This window comes from Athene cunicularia (assembly GCF_003259725.1).
Source record: "Athene cunicularia isolate RWA chromosome 4 unlocalized genomic scaffold, athCun1 chr4_part1, whole genome shotgun sequence".
Lineage (NCBI taxonomy): Eukaryota > Metazoa > Chordata > Aves > Strigiformes > Strigidae > Athene > Athene cunicularia.
The window spans coordinates 8,587,839-8,607,158 of NW_020799098.1; the positions used below are offsets into that span (position 1 = coordinate 8,587,839).

The window sequence follows — 19,320 nt, forward strand, 5'->3', positions numbered from 1 at the left end:
GAGCAGTCAGAAACCAAGAGAAAGACAGTCCATCCTCTCACAGGGAAGTTTTATGGGATGCTTATACAACTATGCAAAAACTTTGCTGTGTTATATAGATCCTAATAACAAAGCATCACCCAACCATGTGTAGGCATCCTTGGAGTCTTGTCATCCTGGGAATGACATATTTCAGGACCTGCAGTTTCTCTTTATTCCAAGTTTTCCCAAGTTCTCTGCTCTGATCCCCTTTTATACTTTCTCCATTTTTGTAAGATGGGTAACCCTTCTGCTTACCTCTGTGGTTGCCCTTCCTCCCTGAGGTGTCAAATTCCTTTCCTTACCTCAGTGTGGGTTGTTCTGCTTGTTCTACCTGCCTACTGAAAAGACCAAGCAGTTATGAAAAAGATTTTACAAAATAGTCACAATTTTAGAAAAGACTATATTGATAATTTGAAAAAATAGTAGAACAAATGGTGCTTTCCACCTTATCAAAGGTTATTGCATCTGAGGGCAATTCCTTTCTATCCTTTTCTTGAAGATCATGTATGAAAAGTATGATATGGCCATGGGACCATAATGAGGGTATGCATAAGAAACACATATGCCAGGGTGAATAGAAGTGTAAGGTTTGGATTTTATGCCAGAATTTCCATTTGGTGTTATTTAAAACTGCAGATCAGGGCTAGACTATGTGACCAACTCTAGATGAGTCTATAGTCAAATTGTAGAATGTTGTTCCATCGTATCCTATCTCTTATGGAGCTGCTCCTTTAACAGGCATCTGAGGGTTGTGAAGAGACAAACAATATTAAACCGGGCCATCTCACACCACTTCAGGCATCCAACTTCAGAGCTTGGATTAGGAGTCTCAGCTTCTCATAAAGTGCCATTTTAGTGCACACATGTGCCCTGACTTACCTTAGAAAGACCCCATTGACTGAAACCTTCATTTGGACCTTCCACACCAGGGAAGTTGAGCTGTACTTTGGGCTAAGAGTTTGTTTAATGTGTCGTTCTTGGAGGAATTGCTTCCACAGCTCTGGGTTGTGCCTCTGCAAAGGTCTCTTTTGCATGCACAAGGCAATTCCACTTTGCCAGAAAGTGGTCAAGAACATGGAGTCCTTTGAGATGACTTTTAAACTAACCTGGCCCAAAAGCATAAGCATTGAAATTAGGGATGTAAGAAGTAATTCTGAGGAAGCCACAGGAACAAGTAATATAGAAGCAGAGTACTTTGCTGGTGACAGTCCTTAGGGCTTGAAGAAAGCCAGGGATAAATTGTGTCTCAGCCTGGGAAGGCTGATACCTCCACAGCCTGGAGGTTGGTTATTCTGTACAGACTGGGAAGGCTGGAGCCTGCTCCCTGGTGAGAAGAGGACAAAGCCATGAACTGAACATTTGAAAGATGAGTCTTTAACCATGCTCTGGGGCAAACAGGTATTGAAAGCATTTCCTCTCTCTTTTCAAAAAAGTCTCCATTTTCTGAATGATTGATTTCAGCCGGGTACTTAGAGATCCCCTATCCAGAAGGGCTCATGCTTGAGCTTTGTCAGGACACATAACATGGTTGGTTCATGTGCCAATGTTGCTGTTGTCCCCAAGGCTTCAGTGGAGTTAAAGGAAGCCCATATGGAGTTTTCCTCAGAGCACAGGGTCCCATCAGCAGGCCCTTTATTATTGTTATTTTTCCAAGCAAACTTATGAGTTTTCATCTCATCTGAACCTCCCAGAACAAAATCTCACTTCGAGTTACAGCTAAAGCAAGGGATGGGAGCTGTGTATTTCAGCAGAGTCCCTTTGGGAATAAAAGCAACAGATGCAAAAATTGCCTAACACCCTCTTATGTGGGTGGCAGCAGCCAGTGTTTGCCAAGGAGAGGACATGGCCTTGGAGGAGCAGAGGCAGAGCAGGAGTACAGCAGTGACTATCCACCACATTGTGGTCCCTTTAAATCTTCTTCTGCACTTGGCAGCTCCAATTTTTCAGTGTTGCTATAGCAAATCTCCATGGCAATGACCCTAATCAGGGAAGGGGGGATGCAGAGGGGACGCATGCTCAGAGTGGCTGCTGGAGCCTCGCCTGTTCGCTACAGCTGCTTCAAGGGTCTGGCACACAGGCGAAGAGAAAGATCAGGTACTTGGCAAACTGGTCCTTGGGGTGCATCACAAGTTCATGGCATGTCGCTGCAGTGACGTGTGCATGTGGGTTTGCGTGTGCATGCAGGTCTGTGCTTATCATGTCTCATCCACTTCTTTGTGGGGAGTGTGCTGGGAGCAAACTGCTGATTTTCACTATTTCTCCTTGTTTCAGGCAGGGAAGATAGCTTGAATTATTGATGAGAGTAATGGCGTTGCCATCTGTCTGGAGTGTGATGCGTGTGGCGATCCCGTTCATCTCGGTGGTTGGCCTGCTAAGCGTGAGGCTTGTGGGGGCCAGCCAGGACTCTGGGAGTGTCATTCCTGCAGAAAGTACGTACCTGCTGAGCGCACTCATACCCTCCCGCTGCACCGCGTCCTGCTTGCTTCCCTCCACTTACCCACAGCAGCCACACAGACCTTAAGTTTCAGGGAAATGTTGCATTGCCTGATTAACAAGGGAGAAAAGATGAATTTGTAACATGTGAGCAAAGCAAGCAAGCAAAAAAACAGCAAGCAAGCAAAGGATTAGTAGCTATTTAGGAAAAAAATACTAACTACATACTATAATTTTCATTGGAGCTTGTTTTAAAGCTCTTTGGTTGTAGGTCTTTTAGATCTGCTTCTCGAGAGTTTCGTTTCCAGATTTGCCAGAATACATATGATGTCTCTGCCAGCCTGGATACTGTTAGAAGAAAATGTGTGTTTATTTCTGCTAGGGCATTACATTTTGCTTAGTTTAGTATTTGGTTGGAACAATAGGTCAAGTTCAACTTTCTTGTAACTACTACAGATTGACACGGGGGAGGTTTACCCAAATAGTGTATTCGTAAAACTGATATAGATTTCTGAAATCCTGCTGCTATTCCGTAAATCTAAATAAGTAAATAAATAAATAAATATGACAGACTGGTTTAAGCACACCATGGATCTGCGACCTCTTGAATCTGGATCACAGCTCCATAGTAGCTTCCTCTGTCATTCTGAGAAAATCTGTAGTTAAACTTTCTCAGCCCCAAAATGAGTCAATAGTTCAAAAATATTAGGGAAAGGAGTCAATGTCCTGTGTTGCGGTGACAGCAAGTGGGAAGTAGCCACTCATTAGAAGCTTAAAATATCCTCTAGGAGGAAAAAAAAGGTAGGTAATTATATACAAATCAATCTCTAGTTCTTAGTCATGCTTACATTGTATCACACCTATCTTTTTACGCGACTACCAAAATATTTAATACAAGACCTGATTTAGTAACTGCATTTTATTCTCCTATAATTCCATTACTAGTTTTCAAATACACCTATGTGTATTTGTGTCTAAAGGACTTACATGCTAAATTCCCTTGTTTTTCTATTCTTTTTTTATTAGTGCTAAATTTTTGTCTGTTCTAAAACAGACCTCATCTCTATTTTGTGTGTCTGTTTTCTAGGCATTAATTTTAATAAGTTTTGTGACAAGTAGTTCATTTTGCCTCCTCAAGAAGAAAATCATGCTTGAAAAATAAAATATATGTGCCCTTTATGTGTCAATGTTAAGCAGAGGCAAGTCAAATTGTTTTGGGGAAAAGTATATAGTGGTTCCTTGTTCTGCTTGTATAGTGGAAACTCCTATTTTATCTGTAGAACAAAACTCTTGGCCAGGGTCTCTGACTGCGGTCTTATGGACTTATCTTTTTGATATGCTCTGGCCAGGTTACTGAGTCCCCTGAAGAGCACTTGAGGAAGATTGCTTGTCTTGTCTTACGAGAGTGAGGAATGAAGAGCAGGTCAGAGTGTTTCTGTGGCCAGTGTTTATGCAGAGACATGCTCTGTCCTGAGTAATGGAGGCTGGTAGCATTGCTACGAATGCATAACTGTATTTATGCCTGAGGCCAGGCCAGGAGGAAGACTCTCAGCTGATCATGAATTGTAAATTGTTTTGTGCTGCTGCAGGGACAGAGTTTTAAAGCCACAAGGAATTCGGGATGCTCCTAATCAGCCAGTTGTTGAGGGAGTGCTGCATAGCTGCTAATTACTCCAGGTACTTCCCTTTGCCCATCTGAGCTTTTCCTGATAGTTAGCCTGTGGAACTCCTCCCTTAGGACACTGTGGATGATAAAAGTTTGCATGAAATTGCAGAACTGATCAGATAAATTTAAGGAAAAAAATCTTAGAAAGGGCTATTTGATGCAGCAGCAATTCTTCTGGCTCAGGAGCTGCTTCAGCATATTCCTGAGGTCTGAGACTGTCTTTGGGGACACATCCCTTCATGCCTGCCCTGTTTTTATGCTCTTCCATGGGCATGCACTGTTGACCATGAGAGTCACGTCTATAACCAGTCCCTACGGATGTTCCCTAGCATGGGGACATGACTGTTCTAGTAACCTGATAGAGTGGTTCCATGCACTCATTTGTCCATGACAGGTGGCCAGTTGCCTATTTGGGAGACAGAGTTTACTCTTCCAGAGATAAGCTATCCTATGCCGGCTGCTCTCAAAGCTTGGGAGTGCTCCTAGACACATTTAATATACTACAAGAGACGTAGCTCATGGGAGACAGACAGGACACTGGGCCAGGCAGACCTTTGATGTGATCTAGTACAGACATTCCTGGACCTCTTCCTGATTGCTGTCAGCTCCACTGGCTATTTCTCATCAAGGAGTCGATCCTCCTGGGCACTGACCCATTCTGGGGACAGTGCTACTGGAGCATATACACACACTTTCCCTATTGCTGGCACTAGAAGTCCATACTGTCAGCCCAGGTAAACTGGTGTCTGTGGGATCCTGAATGACTCAGGGAGAAAAAGGGGGCTGTAGAAGATGTTCTTGACAGGGATATAAGACATACATAGACCATACTAAGTGCCCTTCTGCAGGGCAGACCAGTGTGGTGCTCGATGTTTTTCTCTGTTCCCAGGTTAGCAACATGGGACTGGGAACATGCCTTTTGCAGGAACAATCCCTCATGGACCACACAGCACTACCAGACTCTCTCTCACACTTGGTGGGAGAAATGTGTCCCTCCTGCAGCACCACAAGCAGGAGAGGGGCAGCAATGTTCTCCTGCAAGTATGGGAGGTGCAGGAGTCACAGGAGAGAAGCATAAGGCAGAATTCTTAGCAGTGCAGAGAGATCCTGCCCGGTGTGTGGCACTGGTATCTGGCTTGGGGTACCATCACCTGCTCTCTCCTTGGCATACTTTCTGCTAGCCAGAGCGCCAGGCCCAGCTTTTTATGAATAATGCTAATTAGCAGTGATTAATCATGTCCTTATACTTGACACAGCACTTTGCATATGCAAAAGACTATTCAAATATGAAGTGGTGTTACTAGTGTTTGCAGATTATTTTCCTTAAAGTTCAGTGCAATCCACTGAAAAAAAAAATAATTAAATTGGTTTCCCCAACCTCCCATTGCATTGATAGCCCAAATCACCCACTGTGAAAGCTTAAATGTGGAATTTGAAGAACAGAAGCTGGCCAGTCTGTTTTCATTAGCCAAGGTGCATGAAATACAAAGAGTACACTCCATGTGCATGCAAGGGAAAGTGAAATAGACTTCCACAGTGCTTTCAGTTCCAGTTTTTTACCAAGAAGAAGCCAAGAAGCATATTTTAAGTTCTCCTCCTCCACTTCTCCCCAAACACACAAAGACACATACAGTCTTGGTGCTGACAGGACCCATTTAAGGAATTATAGCTGACTCCTGATAATTCTCATTATGTTAATCCACAAACCTGTTAAGTCTCCCTATGAATGATAGTCTGTTCCCAGCTGTCAGCAAGGAACTAATAGCACTCTGCTGTATTTTGCTATGATGTGACCTAGGGTTTGGTTTCATGATTGCTTTAAGCTGATGTAAGCCTATGCTGCCTCTGCCCTTTTCCTCCTTACAACCTGACCTCCTGTTCTTGCCCTATTTCTTGTTCTGGCCTCAGAACTTGGGCATTCAGGATCTGATCTGGAGGGAAAAATATCAGTGATCTAGCTGACCAAGCCACTGTATGGTCACTCCTGCTGTGAGCAAGGAAAGGTGTGGGAACACGTAACCAAGGACAGAAAGCAGGGTGGGTTTGCTCCTACTGGCAGCAGCACATATTCAGATTTGTTTGAAACCTTTGTAAAGACAGACTCTTAGACATCATTGGTTTGGGGAAATGTCTACGGGCATCCTACTGAAAATCTTGTGAGCATAAAGAGGGATTAAGTCCAGCTGTATAGGCCAGTTTACCAGCTCAGCTCTTCTGTTTGGAAAGGAGACACCAAGGCAGGGAATGATGGAGAGCACCAAAGTCATGTGGGACAAAGATGGTGAATATTTAATAACTGTCTCTTCCAGTGCAAAAATTAGAGGCAGGAAATTAAAAGCAGCAGATGGTAACTTCAGAGCAGACAGGAATGGTATTTTTTTCAGTGAATAGCTGAGCTGCGGAACTCATTGCCACAGGATGCTGTAGATGCCAAAATTTACATGGATTCAGGAAGCAACATAGCAAATCAATGTGAGATAATTTCATGGAGGGCTTAGCAGATGTAGAAACACCAGCCAGACTCAGGGTATTCTCCAGTCTCTTGGTGAGCTAGAACAACATTGCTAGAGACATATTCCTATATCTTCCTCAGAGTATCTACTATTGGCTCCTGCAGGAGTCTGGCTAATATAGTAGATTAAAAGCCTGGCTAGAGTCAGGACTTGGGCAAATCTGCTGGTAAAAGTCCATCTGTAACTATATGCTTTCCAGGTAGTGGCTTATTGCCCCTATTTATTCCCTATGGGGAACCGCATTCAAGTTGCATGGTAGAAGAGTTTATAGACAGCCACCTCCCCAGCTGCTTGCCACCTCTTCCCAGGTTCAGCTGTCCTCTCATCTGCCAGTGGTGCTGCTTCAATGAGCACTCTCTCCTCTTCTGTAAGTCAAAATGATGTGTCCCATCCTGGGATGGAGCTGGTTGAAGGAACCACAGGAGCTCTCCCACTACCAGTGCTGCTGGCTCCCAGCAGGCAGGGGTGCTAACCTGATCCAGAGACAGCTGTGCCTGGAGAAGGACCCCCCCACCAAGGAGGACAGCCCAGGAAACTATGTTAGAGAGTAAATATCCCGATATGTGGTGAAACCACCTGCATCTGCACTGTGGCTTTGAAGAGCAGTGCTGTGTTAGGAGCTTCATATGTGCTGAGCCAGGGCACACAGAGCTGCACAGGCAGGTGTCCTCAGTGCCACCAACATTTTCTTGCAGAAGCTGCTTTGATGCTATGGAAGCTGCTTTCACAGGGGTGGCAGAAGTGAAATAACCACTTGACATGCTTGTGCCATTCACTAGTACCTCCCTGCCCACAGAGCAGCGCTTGGCTGCCCTAAATAGCAGTGAATGATCCCACACAGCCACGGCCTTCATGAGGGCCTGGGAAGACTTCCCAGGTGGAAGGCAGTGACTGACTACAGAATTCATGGCTCTCCTCAGAGATGCTTTCTTCACACTGCAGAACAGGACACATTCATTTATGACCCAAAGTCTGTTTTTTCTCCATTAACTTCTGATTTTGAGAACACTTTAGTGACAAGCACTTGAGGGTATGCAGCACTTCACCAAAGTGGAGGTAGGGCAGGGTGCTTTCTGAAAAGACCACAGAAAGGGGAGGGAGCAGACCACGGCACCAAGTGAATGATGGAGTTCACAGCAGACTGAGGAAGCAGGTTCTTTCTAAGGGCTCTGTTCCATGATCTGAAGTGAAAACAATTACATTGTGTAAATACTGAAAACAGGAGGGGGTTGAGTGTCTTTAAAATGTGCTCAAAACCATCCTGTCACCACTTCTCTCAGGCCTGGAGAGAGACTTTGTGAGTGATGCTGTTCTTGCAGAGGTGGGGACTTTGCATCTCCTCACATCCCTGGAATTAAATCCCTGGCTAGATCCCTGGGTCTCCCTGAGATGTCAGCTGTGCAGAGGGGAGATGGAGGAGTATGGGTGGGAGAGAAACACCTCCTGAACGGGTCAAAGCCCTTAAGAGGCTTGCTGGGGACCAAGAAGCACTCTGTCTGCTCCCTTCATCAGGCCAAAGTCAGAAGTCCATGTTGGCAGCAGGGTGCCAGCTGTGGGGTACTGCTGTGCTGCATGGCAGCTCTCTGGCTCCAGGCAGCTCCCCAGCTATCTATCTCAGCAGCAGCTTTGCACCTGAATTGCTTTGTCAGAGCAGCACAAGCCTGTGGACAAGCATGTGGCACAAGCCTGTGGATTTCAGCATGCACACCAACATGGGGGCCCTGTGATCAGTGTAAAATGTCCTCTCTCCCCATTCCCCCTGAATCTCCTCCAGTATCTGCAATTTCTCCTTCTGAAAACGCACACTGCATTAAGTCTGTGACTGAATGAAAGGGCCTGAGATTAGTGCAGGGTGAATCCTGGCAGAGCAGAAATGCCCAGGTCCACAAGTGAGCCATTTTAGTTGTTGTCAAGTCCCTTCCTCCTCATCTTCTCTGCCTTTTCCCTGCCCTGCCCCTCTGCGCACACACACTGGCACCAGCTGCAGAACCAGTGGGATGCTTTGCATTCCTGGCAGAGAAAAAATACAGCAGCAGGTGAAAGGAAGCAAATACAGATCTGGCTCTGTCCCTTGCCAAGACAGTCTGTAAGAGCTCCTGTAAAAACAGACCTGCCTGTCTGATTTCTGAACCACTGCAAACTGCTATTTTCAGCATATCAGCTGAGAATTAACCCATGTCTGAGAAGGGTTGAGGATTTCAGTTTTAAGGGGAGAGGCTGGAGACTGAAGGCACACAGCACCAGTCAGAATGAAGCCTGGGCAATGTTCAGAAAAAAAGCAGCAAAATGTTCTTGTGTTTTTTGCTGGTCCTCACATATTTGCACAAAGATACAGCCCTGTCCACAGGCAGCCCTAACTTTGTACACATGCAGGTGTGGGTGCCTGGTAAAATGGGGTTTCTCCTGGCGTTACATGGTCTCTGAGGATTCCCCCTCTGTACTGCTAAACCCCAAGTTTCATGCTGTGACAGTGATGTCTCTGTACCTTTTTTCAGGTCGTCCCTGTGTTGACTGCCATGCGTTTGAGTTCATGCAGAGGGCGTTGCAGGATTTAAAGAAGACGGCGTATAATCTAGACACGCGGGTATGTATTTCTATAGAAATGCTTTTAGTTAGCCTTTATCTCCAAGTGGCCAGGTCTGCCTGTCTGTGTACAGCAGACACGACATCTCTGCTGACTCACTTCCATTTCAGCAAATAGGACTGTACCAAGTACAGATTACTTTTCACAGGCTGGAGAGGTTCATTAAAGGTAATCTAGTCTGACTTCTTGCATAACAGGCTAAAGAATTACCCCAGATGGTCCCTGTATCAAATAGAGAAGGAAAGAAGATGTAGGAAGGGAGATAAAAACAAGAAAGACGACGTACTCTTTATCTCACAACATTGCTTCTGAGCTGTGGACTGACTATTCACTGGGCAGGAGCAGAAAGTGAACTGGAGAACACGAAGGTGGCAGGCAGGGCTGGCAGAGAGGAAAGGGAAGCGCATGTATTCCTTGCTTATGGATTGATGCTCTGTGAAAAAGGGGGAAGCACATTTTCTCGGGTAGTTATCACAGCACACAGGGCATTTTGCAACTTCACATGCTGGTCTTGTGCTGCAGAGGTCCCAGTGAACCAAAAAATGATGTGTTAAATGCCTTATTTTAGCAATGCATACATATGTGGGCTCATAAATATGCACAAACACTGACGGGTAGGATTTACCACAGTGGTTCCCATGCTGTCTAAAGTTTGCAAGAAGCAGGAGGTCTCTCACCTCTAATAAAGCCCCACCAAGTATGTCTTGTCCTACCTCTCCTTCCCTAACAGCTCAATTAACTGGCAACATGGCAGGAAAGCAATTTGTGGTGGTGAGTGAAACCAGTTTGCAGCCACACCTCCCAGTTCCTTTAGGTGCCTGCTCAGTGCCTGTGGCCAGTTCCATCTTTGTTGGCAGGTGAGAAGGGCTCCTTGTTCCTCTAAAGTCACGCTCCACTCAAATTGTCATTCACAGCAGAGTCAACCAAAGAGATGTAAATCAATTATGTGTCTCAAACTATAACACAAAATGGCAATTATGTTCCTTCGCCTTTGGTTTCTTGTGACCTTGGGCAATCATGTAGGGCCCTACACAATAAGGTTGGAGTGACTTCAGCTTTCTTGAGCTATCAATAGCAAACTGATTAGGGCAGAGCTCTGAGAGAAGTACGGTTACATTGCAAAAGTTTCCTATGCACTAGTGTAATACTAAATAACTGTTAAGTGTCACACTGTGAATAGAGGGGCTTTACCTCCAGCAGCTGTGCTGCACTGTTCTGGTGGATAGCAGGGTTTCACCTGTTTGGATTAGGTTCAGCTGAAATGTTTTGTACCTGTACACATGACATGGCAAGACCATGTGCAATTGCAGCTATGTTGGTTCTTATACTGTCACCAGGCTGTACATGGGAAGTTAAAGGAGGTACTAAATTTCTGTCTAAGCTGCACTGGGAAGATTTTTTTGAACGCAATAGAAGCAGCACAATTCCTTAATCCCACTTACAGAGATATTCAGACATGTCTGTTTTGGCTATTCTATTTGGAGAGTGGAGAGAGAATACAACCCATCAGAGACCAATGCTTTCTTGTAAGAGATGAGGCAGCATATAAAAGGAGAAGCTGGTCCCAGAGTGCTACAAGATAAGCTTCTGTTTCTGTGAGGACCTGGACAGGCCTGAGACGCCAAGGCACTGATTCAGACAGCTCTCAGCATTACAGAACAAGGGGCATAGGAACAGTGCATCACCAAAACAAATGTAACCAGTTATCTGGAACATCACACACCCTTTGACAACTGTCAAGAGTTAAATAAGATTAGGAAAGAAAGGGTATATTACCGTCCATCTTTTCCAGCCTTTGGACTGAGATTCCAAAGGCCTTTCTGGAAGAGAGGCTTTAGTTAAATACAGATTACTGAATGATGCAGAGATACTAAAGTGAAATGCCCTACAAATGGCACACTGTGGCCTCTGCTCTCTGAAAGGTGCAGCTCCATATCCTTACTCAACCACTGGTGTTTCGCTCATGCTGACCAACTATAATTTCTCAAGTTCTACACACACATAACTTCATTCAACAGCTCCTGAGTTTTGAAAGTTGTTGTTACAAGGGCAAGCGCCATGCAGGATTGTTCCTATCAATGACTTCCTAAAGACAATGACAACAGGGTCACAATTAATTTTTGTAATTGAGGCTTCTCTTTCAAAGTCTTTCAGTTTACAACTGAGTGATCCCAGAGTGGCTCCTCCTGCCTGTAAATAGTCATGAGTGACATCTAGGCAGGGTTTGTGGTAACAGTGACAGCCTGTTGGCATTACAGTGAAATCCAATAAGCCTGTTTGATGTTAAGATGATTCTCTGGTTTCTACTGGGTTCCCAACAATGAGAGTATTCACTCATCCAAGATTTCACTGTACAAGCAAGGAGCAGTGTTTAGTAACGCCTGCCACTGCACTAAGCCGATAAGTGAAAGCAGACAGGGAAAGGGAACAGGTCCTCTTTAATGCAAGGGTGGATGTCACAAGTTTGAGCTGAAAAGGATAGAGGGCTGTGGAGGGGAGTTCTGAAACAGCCTCTCCCTTCAAAAGCCTGAAGTCTGAGAACAAGAAATGAGTGGTACTGCTGGGGACAGAGGTGCTGCTGTCCAAGCAAGCCAAAGCTTGGTGGAGCAGGTCCCCAGGTAGAAGTGCCCACTTACTCCTCTGGAAACTGTGTGTCTTTGTTAATTAGCTCTTGGCTGTTTCTAATTTGTCAGGAGATATCATGTCCGAGGAACACCAGCAGACGGAAGACTTTGTTGCTTCACAATGCTTTGAGATAATCTGTTAACAAGTGGTTTTCAACCTTTAATGTTTTTTTCCAATGCAAATGGAAAATCCATTCATGGTGAATTTGTTTCTGGTAACTTTTTTTTTTTTTTTTCCCCTCAAGAAACTCTTCAAAGTCAATCTACAAACTACTTAAGGGACCACAGGGTAAAAACCAACAGATAGGCTCAGGAAGAATTTTCTCTTCAGTCACAACTGCACTTGTTAATGTGAGTTGCTTGCACCAACAATTTTATTTTGAGTCTTGCAAGAGACTCAGCTTTGGATACGATGGTACCATTTGAGAAATTCAGCCTTTGTTTCTCAAAAAGTGAGACCAGAACCCACAAAAGATTTAAGTTATTTGATCACACTTAAATAAATGATACTTAAATATCTTTGAGGATCTGAAGTTATTTTTCTTTTCCTGGATACAGAGAAAAAAAGCTTGGAAATGTTTTTCCACTAAGGTGCTCCAAAAACAAGAGCAAGTAATTTTAATTTATGTATATAGAAAATCATTTTTAAGCTTCTGATGGAGTTCTGGGGGCATGGCTCCAAATAGATTTGATAAGGTGGCAACTGTCAGTAAATTAACTTGGGTTAAAATAGGAGCCACAAACTCAAATCTTGATCTGCCGTGAAAGATTATGAGTTTCAGACAACAAGGTTAGACTGACAGCCAGATTGAACTCAGAGTTATTCCTGAGAAACAGCAGTGTAACTGAGAGCACAACTGGCTCCTCAGCACATGCTATCTGGTGCAATTAAATTATACAGTACTGAAGACATCATCAACAGGAAGCCATCAATCTCTGCAAAGGAATTAAGAGCAGTGCAGTTGAAAGTGGAATTTTTCTCAGTATTTATAAAAGACACTTTAGTAATTTTGACAGACTACTCTCTAGAAGTTGTGGAAATGAAACATTTAAACTATAAAAATACTTTCCATGCATCTCAGTTCTGAATATACTTATTTCATCACTTTTTCTGGATGAAAACCAGCACTAATAACTATGATTTTTCACTCAGCAAAGCACCTTGGCTGCAGCTGTGTGGAGGGATTAGGTCTAATCAATTATGTACTCTTTTAAAGTGATATATTCAGTTCTTTGATTGCTTTTTTTTTTTTTTTTCCCAGACAGAAACCCTCCTCCTGAGAGCAGAAAAAAGAGGCCTGTGTGATTGTTTTCGTGCAGTACACTAAAATGAGCACTAGGATTTGGCCAATGGACGTTTATTCATTTTTAAAATGCTCTTCAATAAATTACAGGAATATACAGAGTGCAAGTTGTGCCACAATGCAAGGAAAACAATTTTTATCCAAACAAGTACAGCTCTGTTAGATCACTTTTGCTTTGATGTGTTTGATCATTACTGTATTTGATACTGCAACTGCTGAAATGTCAGCAGAAGAAACAGTGCCAAAGTCTTGCTCATGGGTTTATGCAAGGATAGCATCTTCCTTTTCTGGTATTTCTACTCAAAAATTGTCTTTGGACTCTCAGGCCAGTCCCTCAGGACATGTGAATTGCTATAGATCTGTGAAAATTTGTGGAGTCGCATTCTTTAAAATATTTATGGTAGAATGTATCCCTAACATGGAAAGGAAGCCACTTTGCAGTGATGCATAGCTAAACATTTACAAACAAGCAGTCATAGCTTTATATAGAAATTAATAGTTGTCACTGACTGCTTGGCAGTCCAAGGAAGGTATTTGTTCCCAGTTGTATCAATAGTCCAGTGCACAGCAAACACTGTAATCTGTATCACAATTTTAATTTCTTCAGAGCCATGCACTAGCTGTGATCTTTTTGGAGAGATTTATTAAGTATCTAATGTGATCAGTAACATTTGTAATCACATGAATACTGCCTGGCAATTGAACTGATTGCATCTGCCAAAATCTTCTGGAGAAGTGTCTTTCATTAAGCAAATCACATACTGGATTGAACCACTCAAACTGGCCTCTACAGACAGTTTTGGCAGAAAGCCTACAAAATGCCTGCATGCCCAGGAGTCCCCTGCAAACTGTATGTTGAGAAACATTTCAGTTCTTCCAAAATGAGCCATAGCTCTTGCATGGACTTTACAGTCCATAGCGGTGGGTTACAGTGCTGATAATATTCCTGCTGCAGTCAGTGTGAGACAAGAGAACAAAACAATTTAGACAGTGTAGTACAGTACTAGTAGTAGACAAGATTGTGTCTTGTTACTCTTTGAAAAAGAATAGCAAATCCTTTCTTATTGTTTTCTTTTTTTTCCTTTGTTTTGGGGAGGAGAGCAGAAAATGGGCCCAGTAGAAAGTTCTTGTGGATATTAACAGATTTTTGACAGGGCTTAAAATATCATCCCCAAAGTATAATTAATAGAGATTTTTCTACCAGCTAGAGCATCTATGTACAGGCTAGAAACTTTTATACAAACAAGAGTATGGGAGCAGTATCAACAGCAGTGGTTTTCAAAGTAATTTTACCAATTCTTATCAAAGTCTGTCTTCCAATAAGTGGCTGATATTTTGCTGTCAGGCTGCTCAGTAAGTTATGATGGTAGCTATCTGTATGTTTCCAAACTTCTCTCCCATTTTATCTACCACATTAGGCACAGGGAAATAGGGAACTGTGACCCACTGCCAAATTAATATTTTGTGTGCAATCACACTGAGTGCCAAAGTTGTTTGAAAGGCATGTGATTCTCAGAAAGGTAAAATCTTCCTTGCACCTGCATTTCAAGTAAGAAATGTGCTTTGTCCTTTGTAGTATTCTAGAAAAACCCTTTATAGGTCATCAAGACCTAGTCTGTATGAAAGAGAAGCAGCATGACACAGCAGCACATTGCTTCTAGTAGCATTACAATCCACTGTAGCACTGGTAACTGACTGATAGATCATATTTTATTTTACAGATAAAACAGTAAGTTTAACACAACTTCTTTACCAAATACCAACCTTAGGTTACTTTACTCCCACTTAGATTTGAACCAAAGTAATGCACAGGTTTTGAGTTGGCTTTTTGCAGGAGATGGAGTTCCAGCACTGAACCTGTGAATTTTCCAGCACAGCTCACCTTTGCAGGGGGCAGCATGTCTATGGTTTTGTATTGCTATTGTGCATGCTTATTCTGCTGGTACCTTAAAGAATCTTGCAAAGTCCTGTTAGCAAGCACTAGGTTTTTGCCTGTTTTTATTTAGAAAAATGGTTGAGTTTTGATATATGCAGCTCGTTATGATAAAGAGGTGGAATGAATGACAAGTGGATGTTCTCTGACTCCCAAAGGGATCAGAGTGACTCTGCAAATTTACGGTTGTGATGGCAGTGATTATTCTGTATGTAATTCTCTTTGTCTATAATATGATACAATAAAAGGGCAAGATGCATTATAATATTTGGTGTGCTTTGTTACTGATTAGAAAAATTGTAGTGCTTAGGCATTAATAAATATCTGGTGGAAATTAGGTGGAAAATACACAGAGAAAAAATGTTATTTTGAATACAAAAATAAAGAAATCTTGTATTGGGGCTAAATTTATGACAGTATTCTTATTTGCTGAAGTATAAAATCGAACTCACTTTTACTTGAAATTAAAAGTACTGCAATGATTTTTGTGAGCTTTTTTAAGGACTCCATACTCTGTACTTGGTGGTTGTGATAAAGCTCCTTATAATTGCTGAATGGCATGAAGAAAAAAATTGAGCTAAATAAATAATTTTAATTTATTATTGCTCATGAAGTTAATTTAAATTCAAAATCACCTTGAGTTTCCACTTACTGGAAGAAACTGTATATTTTACAAAAGGACTTCATTGCAGGAGGCAAAAAGTAGAAAGTCTGTTTTCCCACACAACACTTGCAGCACTGTTTTGCTGCAGAGACAAGGCCATTCTCATGACCTCTTGAAATAAAGCTGTGTCTTATTTTCTTTCAGTGCAATGTTACTGCAGGTAGCCCTGAGCACATGGCATTTGTACACAAGGTGGGGTGCAAGTGGGAGGCTGTAAAGATGCGCAGCTGAGTCCTCTCTGTAAGAGAAACTATACAATCATGTCAGCGTGGTGCTCTATCTGTGTAGACAAGGTGATGGATAAATCCTGGTAATGATCTCCGCATCTCCAGAGCTTCTCATACCTGAGCTAATGAGCTTTGGGTGTAATTCTGTGTGTATTCTAATTTAGTAAGTTTGAGCTGAGTCTCAGGACAACTCTCTGAGGACGTGACTCTGGATTTCATTCTGAAAAATGGGAACACAGTTTTTCTTGTTTATAATGAAGATTCCTGCTAGGTATCATCAAAGCTAAGTAGTATTATTGCTAACTGCATGTGTATGGGCTGGTGTTCCTTGTCCATATTTTTGTGTGGAATACTCTGAAAGCCCCATGGAATACCCTCTCCAGATGGAAATCTCAGATTCAGAAACCAGTTATTTCTTCGTACCCAGAACTAGTCTGCAGGTAACTCCTGGGTGATCTGAGCATCCAATATACATTCCCAATTTTCCAAGCAATAGTTATTGCTTAGAAAATTAGTGTGTAGGTAGTTCCCTTAAGAGTAGCCATGTGGATTCTGTGCTCCCTCCTTCACCTGCCCCAGGCTGGTACCCAGAGACAACACCTCCTCCTGTAGTGGGACATGTGGAGGGGCCTGATGCTTGTCTGCTGCCAGAAGTCAGATATCACCCTGCTGAGATAAAACACTTGCTGTGCTGAAGAAGGCTAGCAGGAATTCCAGTTTAGTTCAAAGATAACTGAAAAGAAGAAAGTCTCTGAGGCTGTTGTGCCTTTCCGGAGGCAAAGAAGCATAAAGGATGTTTTTTCTTTGGAACAGGCACAAAGTTTGCCTTTGCCTCCTGGCAGACAGGAAAGAGACCTCCTTGCCTAAAACAATGTTCTTCCCTGGCCAGGACTCAGTGAGTGAGAGAAAATGGGAGCAAGTGTGGAAGAGAAAAGAGATACCTGCTTTCTGCAGCCTGGCTGAGTTCCTGGCAAATAAGGACTCCTGACTGAGAAACCAGAACTGCAGCCTCCTAAGGATTTATATGCTGTGCATGGCAAGTGGAGGCTGCAATCATTTTGAATGAGGGCAGGGCTGCAGACGGACAGCACAGTGGTATCAGGAACAGGATTTGAAATGGGGAGCGCAGAGACGATGTGTGCACTGATGCAAAGAAAGGGATTATTTCCCCACCCTCATCAAGCATGGCATGTGAATTTTCGAGGCTTTCTGGAACCTGCTTTTGAGAACTGTGCAGTGAAATGCACATGGAGGAGGTGGTTGTGAATAATCCCTGTTCTCCTCAGCTGGAGCTGTGCAGAACATGGAAAGCCTCATGGAGACTTTGGGCTGTGCTTGTTCCCAAAGAAAATACAGAATAGCTGGAAGCACTTTTTGGAAACTGGTACTTGCCGATTTTAAAATTAAGGGGAGAATAATTTGCAGGTACTTTTACTAGCCAAGGAGAAAGGCAGAACTCATTTAGAGTGTTCTTGGCAGCAAACATTAAATAGAGGTAGAAGACGAATATCAATTGCAAATATATATACGTATGTATAATATGTATATAGGTATAAAATATTTAGCCTCATTTTTGCTCCAGTAAACATTTTGAATAAATAATTTCTGGCAGCAATAGATGAAGCTGGGTGGGTCTGTCTGTTAAACTTCTGAAAAGACACTGTGATATTCCAATTTCTGATTTTGGTTCTGCCTTGAACAGGCCTTGGGGCTCTGTTAAGAACATGCACTCAACGTTTCTGCATCTCCACATGGACAAAGGAAAGAAAGAATTTTTCCCCATATACTCATGATCATTTGTTAACTGCTGAGAAGGATCCCACCACACTAGAAGTGTCTTTGGTCTAACCCAATGCGGAGAAGCTTATGTGCTTACATTATGTTCTCTATGTATATGGCTAGAAGAGAAGTTGAAGTTATTAACTTCCTTCCCTGAACTCCAGAGAGGAGGAATGAGAGGCACAAGGAGGCTGTTAGAAAACCATTTCATCATTCTCATCACTGAGGAGACTGAAGCACCTGCTGAACTTTACTAGAGCTCACATGCCTCAAACCTGTCTCACCTGTTCCATCCCTGAGCTGGATGGCAAAGGGGAGACAACTGCATCCCTGAAACATGTAGTTCTAGTTGGCCATTGATCTCAAAGATAATGGAGAGGAAAAGCAAAAAGAAAAGGACCAGTTGCAAGACAGAGCATCCATCCATTATTCAGCTTTATACAGTGAGGAACCCCAAGTATCTGCTTGCTCTGACTGTGTGTAAACACAGCTCTGCCCCTAGCAGATAAAAAAGAATTAACATTGATGATGTTCATTAATGTCCATTATTAAAGCTTTAGTTCACTACATCCATCATAACGTTTCCCATGCAATAGCTCTTTCCAGAAAAGCCTCCAGTAAATGATGGACCTTTTGTTCAGCCTGGCTTGTTTGAATGCATTATTTGAACTCCATGTGTTTCTGTTCATGCTGAAATAATTATCAGAGCTGTTTTCTCAACACTGTGGCTCAAATTCTACCCTTATAGGCCCACATGGGATTCTTCATGAACTCACTGGAAACCACAAGAGGTGACTCAGGCCTGTTTCACACTTACACAGTGCTTTGTTTACTCTGTGTGTGTCTAAAATAACTGCATTTTGGAATTCCTACAGTTCCCTTACTGTATTGTAGATGTTTTCCTGGGGAGAGCAAAACCCCTGTGCCCTATCCCTTGAAATGCAGAACAGGGGACTGAGGGCTAAAGAAATTTGATCCTATAAATTGTGTTTTTCAAGCTGATCACAAGTTGGCTTCAAGATTCAATGTTATCCATAGTTTAAGTACTGACCATGTGAAATAACAAACATAAACCTAGTCTTTTTGTAGTGGTGCAGAAGATATTTCATCATCTTAAAAGCATTAAGGTACTAAAGATAGATGGTGTCTGCAGCACCAACTACTGAATATATCTGTTTTTTCTAACTGCTGATACACCAACCTGCTGTTATTGGTTTGTATGTTACAGATGGGGACAGAATGATACATCTTAAGAGGATGGATTCTCTTTATGTCAGATTTCATTCCATATAAATAAATGCAAAAGGTGAGGTAAAACTATGGATCTGTACATTTTTTTTCAAAGATACAATAATGATGTTATAACAAGTCTATCTTCTCTGATGTTTAATTCCTTTTCTTTTTAATTGCTTAAGAAATGTGCCTGTATCTCACTACTCAGGTGTGCGTGGGAGTTGAATATATAGCAGACTGTAAAGTATGTAAAGCTCATCAGTAGCAGTTAAGTATAGTGTAAGCCTGAAGAGGAATTTGGAAACTGGGAATTCTTGAGCTGTGATACAACTTTGACAC

At 42.6% G+C, this 19,320-nt stretch overlaps 1 protein-coding gene across 1 annotated transcript; it reads left to right on the forward strand.

Moving 5' to 3' along the window:
* Positions 1-1,994: 1,994 nt before the first annotated feature.
* On the forward strand, positions 1,995-15,343 carry C4H4orf48 (chromosome 4 C4orf48 homolog). Its single transcript, XM_026846563.1, has 4 exons — positions 1,995-2,115; positions 2,293-2,450; positions 9,129-9,217; positions 13,104-15,343. The coding sequence occupies exons 2-4, from the start codon at positions 2,318-2,320 to the stop codon at positions 13,167-13,169; spliced, it is 288 nt and encodes a 95-aa protein (XP_026702364.1). The 5' UTR covers positions 1,995-2,115; positions 2,293-2,317; the 3' UTR covers positions 13,170-15,343.
* The last annotated feature ends 3,977 nt before the right edge of the window (positions 15,344-19,320 follow it).